We start from the raw sequence: 17,382 nt of genomic DNA on the forward strand, positions 1-17,382 counted from the left end.
AATTTTAATTTTACACAATTATTAAATTATAAATGTGAAACAACGTAAAAATAATAGCTTCGGAGTTTAAAATTTATGCACATATAGTTTAAAGCAATTCTATACTGGCAGCTAATAATAATTAATTATTTATGAATATTTTTTTAAGATAGTTATTATAAAAATAAAAAAGGATAATCACACATCACAATCTTCTATTACTTAATCGTGTAAAAATTCAGTGTATATTATTTTCTCATAGTCCTTTAACCCAAAAGAAAAAGTATATAGTTTCTGAAATTAAAGTCAAACGGCCAGAAAAAAAAACGCCACAAGAATACAAAAGCAAAGCAACCATCTCAAGAGGTGTGAGGTGTGTGATACGTACAAATTAAAATTATATTTATAGTTATACACTTCTAATCATAAACAAATGTATACAAAATTATAAAATTTAAAATGCCTACATAAAAACGAACCCTCAAGGTCATTAAATGTAATAAATATTTTTACAGAACTTGACACCTGTATCAATTCAATTTAAAACTTTATTACGAAAAATGCACAAAGAATAATAGTTAGGAAACAAAATAGAATATAATTAAAGATACTTGTTAAGTTATTATATTTCAAAACACAATTTGATATTTATTTATTCTTTACAATAAGCAAGCATTAAATAAAGCATATTAATTTGTACAAGCGTTATAAAAATTCATTCATAACCATGCAGTACAATAGTACTAAGTTTGTTCGAGAATCCGTTCCACAAAACATATCAAAATTAGAAGCACGGCAATGGCACACTATGGCAGTATAGACAAAAAATCTCACTAACCAAAACACCTAAGAAAATACTTTTTTTTCACTTCAAATTCTTTAACTAATAAAATAAGAGTAGAATTGAAAGTGACTCTTAAATACACGTCGGGCATTAATTTGAAATTGCTATTGATATTTTGGTATGCTTATTAGTTATTATAAATTATTTTTTATTTTTCCCCCCAAACTATTAGTTGATAAATATATAAATGAACATTTTATAAATAAAATTTTGAATAAAAATGAAAACGGATTAGCCAATGAAACACCCTTTTTTTATGTTCAAGAAATTCAAATTTTAGGGACAAAACAAAAGTATATAAACTTTTATTTTAATTCTTAAAATTAAAAGCTGTTATTTCAATTTCTCGACTTTCTAAAAAAACTTTAATTTAATCTCAATTTTACATTTTTTTTATCTTTTTCATTAATATTAAAAACTAATGTAGGTTGAATTACTACAAAAATATATATGCAATTTTATAAAAATGAATCAAACTAAAATAATACTAAACCACCTCAACAAAAACATTCAAAGCCCACCTGGAAATTGGTAAAATAGAAAACTCATCGACAGCATAATCAGAAACCATGTCATTAACTAAAACACATGAAAATCCTCATTAAAAAAAAACATGAAAATAATTCTAGCACCTCCTTTTAAATTTAACCAAAGTAAATAAACACATCTAGAAAACCGTCATCGCAGGTAACAAAATTATGAGGTCTTTTTATATATTGTTCGTGCAGAATGAAACAGAAATATACAATATTAACCAGCACAAATTCCAAAGTCTGCTAACTACCTCTTCTTTAATCATGTCGAAGATATTTCAACGAGGTGCGAAGACACAAGTTACTGCTAGGAAAATTTTAGAAAAGGATTTCACGTAGTCTGATTGCAACAAGATATAAACCCATTTCACGAACAAACAATTACTAATTTTGATACCATAAAAAAATACAACTGTTTTGGGGGGTGAGGGGAATAAAACGCCTCAATCAAGCACAATTCTTATCCCAAGAAACCCAAATTCTCTGCCGATTCTACTCAATTTGAAGCCGTTCGCCAAATAAACATAATAAAATAGGTAGTCATGAGTCAAAACCTACAACATATTCTAAAATGTGCTTTAGTTACTTGATATTTACACAGTTGGAATTCAAGGTGAAAATAATTTAATTTTTTTTAAAAAGAACTATTGAACATTAGGTGTTACAGTAATGAATGCCTCTACAACTTCTACTTTGGATTTCTGTAGTTCTATTTCTCCCCACCTCGAGTTATCCTACTACCATCTCTATGTCAATCTTTGACCTATTCTAGATGACCGTACTCAGAACATGTGATGGATCGAGAGAAGAGGTGGGTAAAAGGGTAAAAAGTTAATGTTGAATATATGCTTTGAACATCATGACTGCCAGAACAGCTCAAAATCGTTACTATACAAGGAACGGTCTTGAATTTCCAGATTGGCAACATGCCAATTAATGAGTTGAGACTGGAATAATTTACACAAAACCAATCCAGCTGGGAAAATCCACCATTCACTTTCGTCCCTGCATCCCCAGACAGTTGAGAAATTAATAACCAGTTCGATTTTCCCAAATAAATAAACAGGCTCTTAACGAAGTTAAGAATACCCTTACATGATACTCCATGGCTGAATGCTCGGGTGTCTTTTACTGGAAGACGATTGAGAGTTGTAATGTATATATCCACAAAGAAATGCAACAACCTAGTGACAAATGACACGAGATCCCCAGTTAAAACCAGAAAAATATAATCCATATTACTATATTCCACCCTGATAAATGGAAAGGTCCATCAGCCTGACAAACAAATAAATTGAAGGATCAAATATGGTAATCAGCTGAAATTCAATAGATAACTCACAACATTTATGAAGGATGTAAGATTCCACAGAGCATAAAGACGTGCAAGGCCTGCAGAACGCCTTGGTCCATGACTAAAGAGAGCATTAATTCCGACAGGAAATGGGAGAAGAATGCCGAAAGGTAATATAAACAACACAAGGAAGACATCCACCATAGAAATTGAATACAACTGAAGCAGCGTAAGTAATACTAAACTAAAATCTCCTAGAAGCAACATTGATATTACTAGACCAACAAGATCCTGCAGGCAACACATAAAGGAAAAGAAAAAATAAAGAAATCAGTTATCAAATGATGCAAGCAATTTTGTCTATTAAATCAGTAGAAACTATCAATACAAGAGATACCTGATGCCCAACAGGTTTTGTATTCTGAAGTATAAAAGAGAGAAGATAAAAGATATCTCTCTTCTCGTCAAGCATCTGCAAATTGTTTACATCTAAAGCAGCTCCATTCATTAGTCGCCTCATATAATTGTCTTCAACTCTTCCACCAGGGCTTAAATGAGCTCTGCTTATTGCAAACCCCAAAGGAAGTTCCTTTATAACACTCAGGACCCTGGAAACCAAAAATTATATAATTAACACTTAAAAGGTAGAGAAATGCTAACAACACACTGAATTTATTAGAAATTACAAATTTTGGTGGATCTCACTTCTCATTTAATAAATCTCTTTTGATTTTGTAGTTTTCAATAAATTTCAACCAATAATGGTGTTAGAAAGAGTGTTATTAGCACTCCTTATGAAGTATCATACATAAAAAATCATACCACATTCATCTAAAACATAATCAGAACATTATTATTTTTCTCGTGAAGATATGATGTGGTAGCACTCCAAGAGTATAAAGGATTACCGTGATCTTTCCTCAGTTCTTAAAGCTCCGTCAGCACTTCCTCCAGTGGCTGGATAACCTTCCTCAAGAGCATAAACCATTAGCCCGTAGTGGCAATAGCCAGTATTTGTAGCCTGAAACCAGGCAAGGTCAATGCGCACACCGTGGACACTCAATGCAGGATTGGCATGAGTCTCGAGCCATCTGAGGACAGGTCGAAATGTTACTCTTAGTCGTCCACGCCGAACTAACCGCAGTTGTGCGTTCAGCCCAGCAACCAATCTGTACCAGGTTGTAGGTTGCACTGACTGCAAACAACATTAAAAGTATGCATATAATTAAATTCAGAAAATTGGAACAAAAAGTAAGGCACGTGTCTAAGTGCATCTGTGCATAAAATTGAGTTCCTCAAAATCGATAAACAAACCTGACTCATGAGGCTGGTAAGGATATTATCGTTGTGAAGGGTGAATGGAGCCATATAACTTCCATCACCTCCAAAAGGCAATGACATTGGGAACCTTTCATGTAATCGAGGAGGAAGGTCTATCCTCTTTTCATCCCCACCAAGAAAGAAGTCCATATATGCCAGCATCAAATCAGAAGTTGCATTTACCTATATTATTTTACAGGTCAATTAAACATTATGACATAGCATTAATATTAAATACTTCTGTTCAGATTTCAATAAATTAGAAGTTGAAAAGCTATCTTATAAATATTTTTTTATTCTTAATGAAACAACACTTTCATTCAAAATTGCAACATACATGACCCTGACATCAGGCAGAATAGGAAAATTATGAAGAAATTTTTGTCTCCCACTTTCATTAAATTATGAACTCAACATTTACAGTGGACCATATGAGTGCAAATTAAAACAAGATCAAGAGATGCACCTAACTCGACACAAGCAAATCAATTGAATATCAAATATTTCACTGTTCACAGGTTCAACAAGTATAAGAACAAGTCAAACCTTGATCCCTTCATAGAGGGCCCGTGATCGACACGAACGTAGGCAAGCATGGTCATACTCTGATCGAACAAACTCACGTAAGCGTTGCAACTTCAATCTCCTTCGCCACTGTTGCCAGGACCAAGCAAACGGATAAGCAAGAACAGAAAGAACGCTATGTATTGCTCCCTCCCACCATTGATAAGCAGCTATAGCATTAATCTCATCCACAAATGTATTGAATTCACTCTCATAACTGCCATGTCAAATGTTCGAAGATATCCATCACAAAATCATAACCAAGCAAATATAATTAACAAATAAAAAAATTGACATCCTCAAATTTAGACCATGGGATTTATAATGATCAAACAGAAAAATGTCTTTCTTACACAACATCCTTTATTTGCTCTGAAGGTGTATGTGGCAGATGCCAGGGCTCACTGAAAGTATTAGGTCCCATAAAGTACATTCTGTGAACATGACTCTGGGACTCCTCAACTCTGTTTGTCTCCAACACCTACATAACACATCATCATCATGCTATTAATAAAAAATTATTGCAAATAAAAAAACAAAATAGCTGCTGTTAAGGGGCATATTAATCTTTATTCACAAATATCAGAATAAAGAAACAGAAGAGGAACCACATGATTTGAGAAAAACCTCATTAAGTGACTCTAGGAAAGGGAAGGAGTGGTCTATTTGAGAACCATGTTGGGTGGGTGCTGGGCCTGGTAATTCATCAACCCCAACAAATTTCATTCTTGCAACACTAAGCACCAGTGCCAACAAGATCAAGAGACCCATAAGAAAAAGACCAAATAGCCAAGGCCCACCAAATCTGTAAATTAACTCTTCAAGGGCTGTGTAACAATCAGGCATATGATATCTGTCCGAAACACATTGGTAGGGACAAGGGGTTTCAGTAATACCACCTGCACAAAAGAAACAAGATAGCAAATTATGCATTGATGCACCAGATATTAAAATAAGATGGGTATCTTTTAGAAAATACTATGAAGCAAGAATGGGGCCACATTATACCACATACTCCCAAGAATAAATAAAGTAAATGAATGCTAGATTTACAAATAGCATCCACAATATAATAATACTTGAATGAGAAAAAAGTCTCTTGCATGCCTGTTTACGTAATCATCCATTAAACTTATAAAATCTACCTCGGACTGAAATATAAGCAGCACGGTGAGGAAGCTCATTGACAGGACAACTGTGACAAAGTGATTTATCAGATCCAGTAACATTTTTGTAAGTCCCAGCTGGACATTCCTGGAGGTAAGCAAGAAGTGTAAAAGCTTATGAGTACAAAATTTGTAAGTACAAGCATCAGTTAATCATCAAAAAATGGAAAGCAAGAAAGTAGCAAAAGAACACGAGACAAAGAGGGTAAAAACAAAGCTCCTATTAATTTGGTAAGACTCCTCTAATCCAGTGTTGTCAAAGCAGTGGTCAGTCTAGGTGCAGAGGAAGGTGAGATCCAATCAAGTGGCTCACCAGCACCAACAGAGTAGCAACATCAGAATAGGCTACTCTCAGGCAAAGCATGATGAACAAAAAACTTGCAACTATGGCATTGCAACAAAATAAATTGTTTTCATCTTTAAAACACTACTAGCCAATGTGTATCCAATTAAAAGGCGCACTGGATCCTACTAAGGCAAGCTGAAACTACAAAATTAAAGGTCATTGTCAGTGTCAAAGACAGGAGAGGTAACAAGCTTTAGGCTAAAACGCTGATGTGGGCTCCTGTTAAAGCATTCCTCCGTCTCCTGTCTTCACATGAAAATTGCAGTCCATTTTTTCCCCAGTCATCTGCAGTCAAATCCAGCACTCATCTTCTGCCAATACTTATTAGCAGCACGTTTCAAGCTTCTAGGCTTTTATTTAGTTCAGTCATACAAAATCCTTCAACACCAGCACAACTGTCATGACACCCTTAAATCTATACTATCCTGGTAACATGTATGAGACGGACCTTTTTCAATATAGTATTAAGTAGTCATAGAGCTATGCATTGCAAGGACAAAATTTCCTTTTTCCAACCTTATATAAAGCTTGAAAGCAAATTGAAGTATTGGTGCTTCATAGAAATATACTATATTTTTGGCACAGTAGAAAAATTAAGAAAAGAAAAGACAGTATGCCTCAACTAAAACAAACAACCCAGTCCGTTGGCCTCTTCAGCCCCAAAAGTCTTTAAACACTGCAGTGCTAAAGCTTTGCAAATAGAAGACTTCAAGGAATATTTTTCACCAAAATACAAAGGTTGGTGTAATATCTGACGATGGGTGTGTAATGGAACAGAAAGGTATGTAATGGGACAGAATGGAATTAAATTAACATACCATTCTGATATGAACTAACTTTTACAAGTAAGAAACAGTGGAGTATAGCTCCTTCTAATAGGGAAACTAAACTTAGAAAACAAAACATAAATATTGAAACACCTACAGATTTTTGGGGGTGACATGTAATCAGAAACATAACATATTTTCACCAATATTCACTATTGGTCCCCCAAATAAAGGTCAGCTTCTCTTTTGATTTTACAGTATCTCATTGCCAGAAATATGATCAAAATACCAGAGTCTTGTCAACCTGGCTTCATAAGCCAACCACCATATGGAGGCTGGAAAAAAATAATGCATAACCTAAATAGTGATGATGACCATTATGATAAAACTAATATCCCTCCACATACATTTAACCATTAAAAGTAACACATTTAGACAAACTACCAGGACAAAGAATGAGGTCACACATCCAACAAATATGGAAATCCAAGATCAAAAGGCCTAGCTAGAGCACACAACAGAATTGGGGGAAGTGGAAAGAAAAAATACCTCACAAAAGGTACCGTACAACCCTTTGGGGCAAGCCTTCCCAGTTATAGTTCCATTTGCTCCAGAGCCACCCTGGCCCTTACCCTTTCCTCCCCTATCATAATCAGATAAAATTATGAAGTTCTGAAATTGCCATTATGACACAAACAAAAAGCAATGGCAGAAACTGAAATGAAATAGAGAGCTAAAATAGAAAAGTTTAACTGAAAAAAAATTTGATAAATTCATACAAAAAAGAGGGGATATTTTAAAGTTTTCAAAAGTTAGGGACTGCAATCACCCCCTGAAGCTGTACATAGTTCCCCTCCAACCCCAAGAGAAACATGTCCATGTCCTCATGAGAGGAATAATTACCATTAGCATATACACACTAAAAATTATTTTGGGACTAAAATAAGAATTAAATTTTGATACACTGACTGTAGGATTTTTACACTACCAACCTACGAGAAATTATCCTAGATATGACTTTTAAAGCAATCATCACAAAAGTTAACAATCTAATCATACATGACAACTCATAATTGAACGAGTGTAAAAAATCTTTATATTGTCTATTCCAATTAAATTCTTAAAAAATGCGAGCTAAAAGTTACAAGTTTATAACACCAAAGCAAACAATGAAAAGCAAAAAGTTCTATAATTACAACCCCCGCACTCAAGAAAAAGAAATACATTGGCCTAAAAGGTTAACAGAAAAAGTTTGCTACAGTTTCACAGACCTCAAACATTTCAGGATCTGAAATGAGTGATGACCACTGTGACTGTCCTTCTATGCTAGAGCAGCCTTTTAGGGTCCAGTTAAGAGGTTTTGACTAGAGTAGAAAGGCCAAAAGTGTTAACTTGGCCATTATCAAGTGCATCTGGCTGCAGCAGGGTGCACAAATCTTTAAGGGCATTTTGTTGCCCTTAAATTTGGTCTAGGATAGGGTTATGTTCATACTCTCTCGTGTGTTCTTCCCAAGGCTGTTTTAAGGAGCATCCATCTCTTATACTCAAAGGTATTGGGCAGCCTTGCTGCTTCCAAGGTTTCCTTTATTTATTTTTGCTTCTTTTTTTAAAAAAACTTTTTCCAGCTCCTGAGGATGCCTATCCTTGTTCCAGATGAGCTTATCTCTTTAATCATACTTCAATTTCTAACATAAAACAAAAAACATAGTTAACTGCTTTCTCATAATAATATTATTCTTCTGCAAGGATGCCTATCTAAGAAGCTGTTACCATGATGATAGGGAAGGAAAAGAATAAATAAACTCCGTTGGAGATACAAGGAAAGGATAGAAATGAAATGAAACTAACATCAACAACAGTTATTTAAAAGATAGCAAAGATAACATCAGACACGGTGACTATTTTTTGTTAAAAATGGAGCTATGTTTGACTAATAAAAAAAACAGACTACAAGCTCAAACAGCTTGGCTTACATTCTTCCGCAGATGTGGGCACAATAAGACACAACAACAAATTCTTTCTTGCACACTTGATTGAAGCCAAAGATATTATGCACAATCAGAAGGAAAAAAAATGGTAGAATTACAGCAAAAGCTTGCAATAGACATACCAGATCTGAATGTCTCCTTTCACACTAGCAATTGGCAGATAAACATCACCAGTGGGAATGTCGGACCAATGAAAATGAATTCTTCCACCACCTCCACCACCACTTCCATTAGAACTGCTATATCCCCCCATACTAGAAAGAACAGCTGATTTCCCAATGGTGAGCATATGTAGAAACATTAGTATAGTGCCACCAGATCCACCCCCGGGACCTCCAGTAAAATTGTCAAATATTGCAAATTTTTCGTTTCTGATTTGCGGTTCAAAATTTCCTCCATTAGCTTTTACATAACCTTGAATAGACAAACTTGACAAAGGATGTTCTAATGATCCAACAACTGTTTAACAGAAAATACAACACAAGAATATGAATTTAAAAAGAGATCTTGTGGCAATCAACATCTTCTATTATTCATAAAGAAACATTAACTGACCCAAACATAAACTTGGGCTTACCTATGATACCACCCCCAGCTGTGGTTCCAGTAGAGTTGCCATTTCCACTTCCACTACCAAGTTCACAGGGCAGGGTTGCACTCCCATATGAACAGCCACCTTTAACATGATTATCATTATAAAATGCTTCACCACCGGTACCACCATGCCCACCACCACTGCCAATACCATTACTTAGAGTATTTCCATGGCCCAAACCACCAGTACAGCCTGCAATTTTTTTTAACATAATCAATATAGGAACTGCAGCTATTTGAATCAAAAAGTCACAACAACCTCACGCACAACAAAGAAGCATACCCATTCCAGAGGCAGATATTGTTCCAGAAGATTCAACACTTATGGTCCTTGCCCTGTGGAAATGAACAACAGAACCTTTTATAAGGCCTTCAACAAGGATGTCCTCGACTCTGCAGATCTAGAAAGCCAACATACAGAATTTTCAAGTTTCAACTATTAGAAAGGCAGATATTAGTATAACCAAAGGTACCACACCACCAATACTTTACAAAGTACCTGAAGTGTGAATGACAAGGATGAGTTCACATTGCAATCTTCAGGGGGATGAAGTAATTCATAGGGGCAATCTTCTTTGTCACAGTAAAGCTTTGGAGTACTATTAATCATAAAAGTATGGAAATTTAGCAGAACTAGAAATAAAAGAATATAATGAGAAATTAACTAATAATGATTTGAAAACATCCAAACATACACATCATCAGTTGTTGCATTCTCCAGTGGACCACGCAAGACAGATCCAGGCCCAACCTATGAGAAATGTCAAAAACAAACTCAAGTTGTAGAGGTAAGACCATATAATGCTCAACCAAAACACAAGCACATATCACCACTTGCTAATGTCAAAAACAACAAAGTTACCACAATGTTTTCATTTAAAAAGATGGAATTAACAAGAAACAGACCCAAAGTACTGAGACAACCAAGAACATCAGAAGGGTGCAGCTAAGCCACCAAAAGAATGGCACAATGGACAAGAACAGTCCATTGCACCTAAAGCCCAAGATCCTGACAAGATGTAAAGAGAGCTACTGTCCATGTTCAGTAGTCATTATGATATTTTCCTCAGAGAGTTTCTGTTTCTGTTTTCATCATTTTTGAGCATAGACACAAAAAAACCAGTTTCTTTGGATTGGCTATAGAAATTTTGGAAGGTATAACAACGATGAAAATTTGTAGTTAAGCTTTATATGCATTGCTTTTGGATATTTGGTTGGAGCAAAATGGTTAAATTTTAGGAGTTCTCATTGGCTTTAGATCAGCACATAATAGGATTGTCTCCATATCATCTCTTTGATGTTCAGCTCAAGGTTAGATTTGTCTGATAAATGTTAATAGAAGAGCTATACTATATCAAAATTTCATTGTTCAAGTGAATTATGTTTTGACCAGAAGGAAAATTTCTTTGTATCATTTCATTATACTAATAATAACCAAAAGGTATTAACAAATAACAATTGAGTAGTATTAGAATATTCAATACTGTACTAGATTGTTTTCTATTTTAAAAACTGAACAAAATAGCACACCACTAGAAATGCCCGACAGTTAACCATTAAAAAAAAGAAGAAACATGTTACAAATTAATAAGAAAAACAAATGAAAAGATTGGTGGGAAAAAAATGCCCTACAATAAATTAGGGGTGGGTATACAGACTGGTCTGACCCATGAAGCTCACATTTCAGACTGGCCGGATAAGCCTGATCCACGAAATAAATGGACTTTATTTTAGGGTCCATATTCAATCCACAAAAACCCACGAATAAACAGATTGGTCCACAATTAATTTGAAAAAAATATTTTTTAAAAAGCGAAAAATGAATAAAATTAAAAGCAAAAAATTTGACTTCATTTTTTAAGCTAAAATCTATCACACTAAAATATATCAACATTTTAAACATAACAAAATAACAATAACAACCTAAATTAAAGATCAAAATCTTAAAATAACAAATTAATAATATTTGCACATTGGACTAAAGCGGGTTAAACGGTTAAACAGGTAGTCCGTGAGTCCGCGGATAGCCTGCTAGGTCTGCGGGCTTAACAGGCCTGACTCAAAAACTCAATACGATAATTGGACTTTTGAAAAAGAGGCCCGTTATCTACAGGCTTAACGGGCCAGCCCGTGGACCTAGGTCTGTATACCCACTCCTACAGTTAACCATTAATATGAAAAGATTGGTAGGGAAAAAAGTTAATCAAATGAAAAACAAATGAGATCTCCTAATTCATTAATCTAGACAAATCAGATGGGGGAAATCAAGTGTTTACAAGACTATACAAAATTACATAGTAGATTGGTGGTGAAAATAAAACAATGTCTCACATGAATACTATAAAATAGGGATAAAACCAAACGCTGTGCTTCAATCCAATCTCCTGGCCCCGATAAATTAAGCAGACCTTGTCCATGAACTCCAAGGTTTGCATTAGAATGTATCACAGAAGCCCCCTGTTAATGAAACCTGATGAGTCAAATTTGAAGATAACACATGCAATAGTATTGTCCAGTCAAGGAGTTGTCAAATACCCTGAGAACAATCAAATTACTAGCCTCAAGTAACGAAGTTGCCACAGTTATATCTTCCCCGCCATCTATGAGCATTTTTGAGTTCCACATCAAGAACATTTTTACAGACATACGTAGAGCACCATATACCTTTTTCATAAAATTTCAAGAGTAAAGCATCAGAAAATGACATTGTACAGTGACTATTAGCAGTATAAAAAAATGAGAGCAGCCTATGTATGATATGCTACTTTATGTTTACTAGTTCTACAGCACAATTCAAAGATGCAACAGATACTGGAACTAGGAGTCAACAATGTCTCTCAAGAAACAAGATCTACTAAATAAACACTTATAGATTCCAACTACCTTCATCACAGAATCACTCATCAACAATTCTTCAGCCAATAACTCAAACTCTGATGTAGCATAGTGTCGTAGCCCAAAGCTCAACACCCCACCCTGCAAGATACTTATCTGTCCTTGTACCTATATAATGAATAAAAGGAAAAGACGGTTGAACAAAAGCCCTCACATGCCATAAACATTTTTTTTTCAAAACAGATTAAAATTAAAGAACATGGATCACAATATGAAGGAAGACAGGGTGGGGAGGAAACTTACCAATTTTTTAGGATGACAGAATTCATTAGAAAGGAAAGCAAATATAAACAGAAAACCTTTTAACAAAAAATAATACAAAGACAGAGGCATCCTCTCTAAGAAGCAGCAAACCCAGAATACTAGCAGGGAGCCAAGTTCCTATTACACTGCATATCTAATCAAGACATCACTCATCCTCCCAAATACATTAGAGTTTTGAAGAAAGATTTATATATATAAAGGCATATGAAAACACACACATCAAGAAGTTATTGTCTTTGGTTCTTTGTTGCTTTAATCTTCAACAATTTTGTCCGTGGGAGATACTAAATTTGGCTCAGCAGTTAATTAAAAACATCTAAAGTCCAAATCGACAACTGCAGAGTTGCTTTTCAGTACTTGGCTTTCTTTGAGGGGGGCCAACTTTGGCAAGAACGATCAGGATTTAACAGGTACATAGCTGATCAAACTGGGTAGTGGGTAAAAGTAGAACAGTAAATTATCTTTTCAAAAACGTTCCTGGTTTCATTGGAGGTACTCAAAAGTGCTCACATGCTCATCTTGAGTTTTCTAACGAATTTCAAAATTGATATAAAAAAAACTTGCAAATAGAAGCAAAAACAGGGGGGCAGAATGTCAGGTGTCAGTAAACAAGGAAGAGAAAAAAGGAGTTGATTCACAGAAAATCAGCAAGGAGATTATCCAACTAATTTATATATCTTCATTTGACAAACCTGTACACGACTCCAAAGCAATGGAACTGTGGCCCTAGCCTTATTTCGAACATAAACATTAGTCCAAAGGGGTTGATTTGGAAACTCCAATAGAAGTGTCTCTGTATCAGTTGTCATGTTAAAGTTATCAACTATAAGGCTTCGAGGGACTGCATCATAAAGAGTCCCAGCAGCACCTGCATTTTCAGGACAGCCAAGGCTCTTACCACCTGAAATAAGAAATCAATTGTCCACTGCAATCAGCATAGCTGATGATAAGTTTGGAGTCCCAACAACACAACAACAAAGTCATAAAAGAATTTCAAGACATCTAACTATAGGCCAAAGGTATGGACTCATTAAATTAATAAATGACCTCTTGCTCTACCTACCACAGTTGTCCAAAAATTTGGATACAGGTTGATGAATAGCCTAGAGAGTAGATCATAAAATCCTATTTGGCAACTCAAGTGAAACTTAATTCTAGAGAGCAACCTAAGTTTTAGTGCAAAATGAGGAAAAAGTTAGCGGTTGATTTCTAAGCATTTGCCTTATCTGTCATTAACAAATCAACGACAGAGAATGTCATTCAACTGCAATCAAGCGTGCATGTTCCCTGAAAAGTATATTTAGAAATAACTAACCAGTGAAAAAACTAAAATCCTCACCATGCACATATATTTTGGGCTCATCATGCCTACTGAAAACATCAACTGAAACCCTGCCACCTCCACCGCCAGCAAAACCATTACCTCCACAAGCACTTATAATCCCATTGCCAGTCCTGCTCATAAAGAAAAAACAGGTAAATAGAACAGCATAAAAACTAGATTCATGAAATGTACATCACATTTCAATTGCAATCAAGCACAAGAGTAATTTTTAACATAAGGGATTAGGGAGAAAAGATCCTTCCACTGTATATTTTATGTTTTAAACATATACATTCATCAGCTGACTATGGTCTTAAGCTTCAGTTAGCTTCCTACAAAATATAAGTTATACTTGGGAATTTGAACATATGGCATCACATTCATTGTGATAATGATATATATAGACAACCACATCTCAAATGCAACAACATGGAAACACAAAGAATTGCTAACAAAGAACCTCAGATACAAGATTCCGGACGAAAGAAATGTACAACTAGTAACTTGTCATATCAGTCATACCTTGTATAAAAGTTAACGAAATATGCCTCGATCATAAGTGTCGATTTAAATAATGAATATAAATACTTGGACGAGAGGCAAAAAAAAAAAAAAAGCAGCTAATATAGCAAGAACGAAGATTCCAAGATGCCGACCGAAAGTAGTTCTGATTCAACAAGATTATGTTTATGCTAACCAAAAAAGGTAAAAAAAAATAGACAAAAACTATTACATTCTATAAGCTTTGATGTAGATGCTGCCTCCAGAGCCACCTCCACCTTTGGTCCCTCCATCACCCCCATCAGCCAAAACAGTTGCATTCATCTCAACAATTTGATGAACAACCATCCTCACAAGCCCCCCTCCCAACCCCCCATAGTCACTCTCTTTGCTTGTCGACCCTCCACGGCTCCCAAAACTGTAAGGGTTCTGCAGCGACGCCCAGGAATATGCATCCCCTCCCCAAACATCCTCCGGGAGCTTCGTCGTGTCGACGAGACAGCTAGCACCCCTCCCGCCGTGCCCTCCGCCACCTCCCTCAACCCCCTGCGGTGTCCCACTCGTCTGCGGCGGAGGATCCCCCGCCATCCCCGTCGTGTTCACCACCGACTCGTTCCCAAAAACAGCATTCTCCGACTCGAACTCAAAGGCCCCAGTCACAATCGACGAGTTGCTACCTAAACTAAAATTACCAGTGACGTTAACCGTTACCATGCACCCGGGAATCTCGCAGAGGAACCTCACCCCAGGGAGGATGTTAAAATTGCCCTTCCCTGCTATGTACACGTCACGGGTGAGGTTCACGTCGTTCACGATCTTGCACGTCGTGTCCAGAGTCCCCACCCCGCCTAGATCGTCCACGCACGATACCGACGGCGGATGAGGCGGCGGTGGCGGCGGAGCCGGCGGCGAGTAGTCCTGGTGGAAAAGGTTCCAATCCAAATCGGTCACCGAGAGCTCGCGCTCTGACTCCAATTCGTCACTCGCGAACACCACGACGACGACGAAGATGGCGAGGAATCGGAGGCGCCGGAAACGAAATCTAGCCATTCACCGGCGGCGATAGAACTCATCACATTGAAGGAACTGAGATTCGGATTTGCGAAAGTGGAAGTTGATTCAGAAACCAATGCAATGAGTCACCATCAACAGAAAGGAAGAGGAAAAAAATTACTAATAATAAACAAAAACCCTAGTATCTGTATCTCTCCGCGTTCGTACGGAAATTCAATTCAATCTCACTGAAAACCCTAGGAATCTCTCGGAAACGAAAGATCGAAGCGATTTGGAGAGAAGAACCACGACGGGGAAGAGCGAGCTTTATTTAATTCTGGTGGTAAAGGAGAAGGGGGTGTTACAGTACGGGGCTGTTCATGTGAACCCCGGTGTTTTTTTACTAGATCTTTATTTTTCTCGAATCAGAATGGACGAGAGTTAGGGATTATTCTGGACATTAGCGTGGGGGATTTTATCTCGGTTTACCGAACCTCACGCCGCTTTAAAGGAGCGTCAGAGACACACCCCTAATTAATGAATTAATGGACGAAACCCATGTGGAATGTGGAAGTGAAAAGCGACATGTACGCGTGGAAAACACGCGTTGGCGCGTGGGAAAACGCCGCGAGGAGATAGGGGAGAGCGACGGCGCCGCCGTGGAGCGGACTTTTTAGCACGCACGCACACTCGCACACATCACTTGAAAATTATTATTATTGGTTATTGAAAAAATAATAAAAGGCACACGCGTACCCATTTAGCTGTGCCAAGAGACTGCAGAAGAAGCTTGCTCAGCCAGCTGCTACAGATTTGCTCTTACATGTTTTCTATGGATTACAATGGTACAAATAATGGCAACAACTTTTTGGTAATGTGTTAATGTTTTGTTTTTTATTAAATTATTTATTTGTTTTCTATAGTTTAATGATTTTTATTTTTTTAGTTTTTATAATTTAAAAGTATTCTTTTTAGTCCTTATAATTTATATTTTAATTATTTTTTAGTCTCTATAATTTTAAAAGTGATCTTTTCAGTTTTTATAGTTTTATGATTTTTACTTTTTTAGTTTTTATAATTTTCAAATTACAAAGTTTAGAAAATTAAAATATAAATTATAAGGATTAAAAAGATAATAAGAACTAAAAAAGAATTAAAATATAAATTATAGGGACTAAAAATATCACTCTCAACTAAAAAGTTAAAGAACCATAAAACTATAGGAACGAAACGATTAATTTAACCTTTCTTTTTTTATACAAATTAATTAATGTGTTTGTTTTGAAACACTATTTTCAAATACATATATATTTTGTTTATTTAACGGTACTGTAATTTAATTTTCTTATAATTAAATTTATATCATATATAATAATGATGATACAGTAATAATTTACTTGTATGTAATAAGGCCTCAATACTGTTTTGATTGAATTTTAAAAAAATACATTTTATTTTTTTATATTGTGTTTCCATTGAACCCTAAACTTAATATATTACTTAAGTATAATTAATAAATAATTTAATTAATTAAAATGTAAAAAATATATAAACAAAATAGAGAATTAAACCAAAATTACATATTTTTTAAAATAAAAAATCAAATTTCTAAGTTTTAAAATAAAAAGAACAAAATTTTAGATAAAGCAAAATAGGAAGACCTTTATAGTAATGAAATATAGTTATTATGTTCTTAAAATTGATGGAGCGAGGGGGTTCAGAGACAAAGATAACTCATTTCAACGTTGCTTTGTATTTATATTTTTTTACCACACCTTTCTAATACTTTTTTATTTATTTTGTTTGAATATTAATTTTCTACCATTTAAAAAAATAATGATAAAATTTATTTTTCAAATCTCAACTAGTATTATTTTCAAATTGGTTTATCAATTTGTTTATTTGTTCAAATTAAGGATTTAATTGGTATGTATTGATAGTGTAAAAAAAAATTAGATCTCAATCGATCACAAAATATGACATCTTTAAAAAAAGTTAGACTACTATTCT

At 35.2% G+C, this 17,382-nt stretch overlaps 1 protein-coding gene across 1 annotated transcript; it reads right to left on the bottom strand.

Moving 5' to 3' along the window:
• Positions 1 to 1,963: 1,963 nt before the first annotated feature.
• LOC100783686 (uncharacterized) lies at positions 1,964 to 15,836 on the bottom strand. Its single transcript, XM_003523710.5, has 22 exons — positions 14,612 to 15,836; positions 13,894 to 14,009; positions 13,247 to 13,455; positions 12,279 to 12,398; positions 11,931 to 12,059; positions 11,727 to 11,852; positions 10,091 to 10,146; positions 9,895 to 9,994; positions 9,679 to 9,796; positions 9,379 to 9,588; positions 8,924 to 9,260; positions 7,363 to 7,456; positions 5,680 to 5,788; positions 5,162 to 5,433; positions 4,888 to 5,015; positions 4,517 to 4,751; positions 3,965 to 4,153; positions 3,559 to 3,845; positions 3,048 to 3,258; positions 2,699 to 2,941; positions 2,452 to 2,540; positions 1,964 to 2,361 (listed from the first exon to the last, which is right to left on the bottom strand). Exons 1-22 carry the CDS (start codon positions 15,427 to 15,429, stop codon positions 2,214 to 2,216), a joined length of 4,344 nt encoding a protein of 1,447 aa, XP_003523758.1. The 5' UTR covers positions 15,430 to 15,836; the 3' UTR covers positions 1,964 to 2,213.
• Positions 15,837 to 17,382: the final 1,546 nt, after the last annotated feature.

The sequence above is a fragment of the Glycine max genome, chromosome 4 (assembly GCF_000004515.6).
Source record: "Glycine max cultivar Williams 82 chromosome 4, Glycine_max_v4.0, whole genome shotgun sequence".
NCBI lineage: Eukaryota > Viridiplantae > Streptophyta > Magnoliopsida > Fabales > Fabaceae > Glycine > Glycine max.

Bases quoted from the DNA above. Each gene is read 5' to 3' on its own strand.
- LOC100783686 (XM_003523710.5), bottom strand. From the start codon at position 15,429: ATGGCTAGATTTCGTTTCCGGCGCCTCCGATTCCTCGCCATCTTCGTC. The intron at 12,399-13,246 runs GTTTGTCAAATG...TTCATTATATAG, and splicing joins TGCTTTGGAGTCGTGTACAG to GTACAAGGACAGATAAGTAT. The intron at 9,797-9,894 runs GTACTTTGTAAA...TTGGCTTTCTAG, and splicing joins CCTTGTCATTCACACTTCAG to ATCTGCAGAGTCGAGGACAT.